At 38.0% G+C, this 2899-nt stretch overlaps 1 protein-coding gene across 1 annotated transcript; it reads left to right on the forward strand.

Moving 5' to 3' along the window:
• The first annotated feature begins 999 nt into the window (after positions 1-999).
• LOC109013532 (thaumatin-like protein 1b) lies at positions 1000-2531 on the forward strand. Its single transcript, XM_018995703.2, has 2 exons — positions 1000-1151; positions 1555-2531. The coding sequence occupies exons 1-2, from the start codon at positions 1091-1093 to the stop codon at positions 2232-2234; spliced, it is 741 nt and encodes a 246-aa protein (XP_018851248.1). The 5' UTR covers positions 1000-1090; the 3' UTR covers positions 2235-2531.
• The last annotated feature ends 368 nt before the right edge of the window (positions 2532-2899 follow it).

Genomic DNA, 2899 nt, shown 5'->3' on the forward strand with positions numbered 1-2899 from the left:
TGTCACGAAAAAAAAAGGTTTTAACCACCACGGTAGTTCATGAGGAAAAAGAAGGCTTTTCCCATGAATTTGTGGTTTAGTGGAAAAAGACTCTTTCTCCACCTATTATATGCCACGAGTCTCTCACGAAACAAATTGGTAGGAAAATATTTTTTTCCCACTAATGATATATTTTTTCCCACGACAGTCACTCCTGAGAAAAACCCATATTTGTAGTGCCGAGCTAGAGTTTGAGGGCGTCACACAAGTAACCTTAATTAATATTGAGCAAGTACATATGGGCTCTTGGCCAATTTAGAAGGAAGAATTTAATTTGTGGCGACGGCTTAAATATTAGGTAGTAACGACATATGGACTAGCTAGGTCGTCCTCATGTTGCTGCCATATTTATTGGATCGAAAAAAAATCATGCAATCATGCAATAAATAAGTTAGACGATGAATTTTGTCCATTCCACAGATTACAAGACCATGCAGGTTTAAATCCATGCAGTACATTTAATTCAAATTAAAAGTTTGACTAGTCTCCAAAAACTCCAAGCTAATTAAATTTTCCGCAGAATAAAGTTGTCACGAAAAATTACAGGTTGAATAATAAATTGTCGGGGCCTGTATTTTTCTAGGGTGAAAAGAACGTGTAGGGACTCAAGTAATCAGACGTACACGGTGAACCATAAAACTAAAACATTGACAAACAATTTGTTAAGGATGCTTGAATGTTCTTGTTGGAATTTGACAGCCAGGGGAAGATATATAGACAAATAAAGTGATCATGATCTTTACAAAATTTAGTATACATTGAAAAGTAATTAGACGTGGCGTACCATAACACTGAAAACGTTGAAAAACAAGAATTTGTTAGGGACGAAAGTCTTGTCCGATAGTCCCAACGTTATACTATTCCGTCAAGTGGTGCCTAAACGAAGAAAACAGATCTTCCGTGTATGAGAGAGCCTCCCTATATATGTGTATATATATAGCACCAACGTACATACGTAGCAGTAGTGCTACCACACCAGCCCAGCTCGATCTGAACATATATTATATACATTGAGATCATCAAATTAATTACTTCGCCTATCTATCCATCAATGATGAAGACCCTTTCACTCATGATCTCCTGCCTTGCCTTGGCCTCTTTTTTTCTCTCAGGTATGTCTCATGATAAATTATTTCAACGCTTTAACTATTGGAAAATGGATTATATATATTTGTACTTTAGATATATGTATGATCACATTTTTTTTTTTTCTATTTATCAACAATCTCTCTCTCGTATGGTTCTCCTAGGCTTACGCATAAGTGTTAGTTACTGTCGGAGAACACGTATGTGGTACACTTATCCTATCATAAAATGATATGCTTACCCAAATTGGTGGTTTACATAAGTACTATGTCATATATGCACATGTATTCTGGTGATAAGCATGCATGTGTGATTTACGATCGAATTCATTTGCTGAGATGGATATATATGTTGGCTTTCATTTTCGACATATCTACATGATGACAATGAATTATTTTGTTTGACGTTGCATATATATGAATATTGCAGGTGCTCAATCCGCTAGAATAACTTTCACAAACAATTGTCCCAATACCATCTGGCCGGGAACCCTAACCGCTGATCAGAAACCTCAACTATCAACAACCGGATTTGAGTTAGCATCCAAAGCGTCCACATCACTGGATGCCCAAGCTCCCTGGAAAGGCCGGTTTTGGGCACGAACTGGTTGCTCCACAGATGCCTCGGGAAGGTTTTCTTGCGCTACTGCGGATTGTGCCTCTAGCCAGGTTGCATGCAATGGCAACGGTGCTGTCCCGCCGGCGTCATTGGTGGAAATAAACATAGCAGAGAATGGTGGGCAAGACTTTTACGATGTTAGCCTTGTCGACGGCTTCAACTTGCCTGTTTCAGTGAGCACAGAAGGTGGGAGCGGTGAATGCAAGACTTCGAGTTGCCCAGCCAATGTGAACGCGGTTTGCCCAGCAGAGCTGCAAGTGAAAGCCGCAGATGGGAGCGTGATCGCATGCAAGAGCGCATGCACAGCGTTCGACCAGCCACAATACTGCTGCACTGGCGATCACAGCACTCCACAAACATGTCCTCCCACGAACTATTCCATGATCTTCGAGAACCAGTGCCCTGAAGCTTATAGCTATGCTTATGATGATGTGAACAGCACCTTCACCTGCTCCGGTGCACCTAATTATGTTATCACTTTCTGCCCTTGAAGAACTTGATCATGAGATGAGATCAAGAATTATGCATGCATGCATATTGCATGCGTTCTGAGCTTCTATTTATAATAATTATAATAATAAGCGACTGTGTAACAAATAATAATGAATTACTACATATATATAGAAAATTCATAAATAAATGGGCAAATTATATACATTTCTAGTGCTTTTGATCTGTATGCAACTATATATTCATTCAAGGGAGTACAATATAGTACTAGTACTCCACCAGAATCTCTCTGTTTGCATCGATCAAAATTAACTCATATTACGAGGCCGTTACTATCATTCTTACATTTGAAGGTTCACATACAACATGACTTGATGCAACACTGGCTTTCATGGTTAACCAGATGACTCACTCAAAATTTTTTTATTATTATTTGTGAGCAAAGATGCGTGTCCGCACGCGCATGGATACAAATGGTTAGTGGCGGAATCAGAAATTTGTTGTAGGGAGTTGAGTAAAGCTAAAACTATAATAAAATATTGTTTATTCTATTTTTGAGTCAAAATAATTTATAAGATCAAAATAATTTTGTAGAGGAGTCCAAAATAATTTTTTAGAGAGGTGACCAACATAATATGAGATAATATAATCCTATTAAATCATAAAAAACTAATACATATTATTTTTTTTTCAAACTTTGGGGTGC

This window comes from Juglans regia, chromosome 6 (assembly GCF_001411555.2).
Source record: "Juglans regia cultivar Chandler chromosome 6, Walnut 2.0, whole genome shotgun sequence".
NCBI classification, from domain to species: domain Eukaryota; kingdom Viridiplantae; phylum Streptophyta; class Magnoliopsida; order Fagales; family Juglandaceae; genus Juglans; species Juglans regia.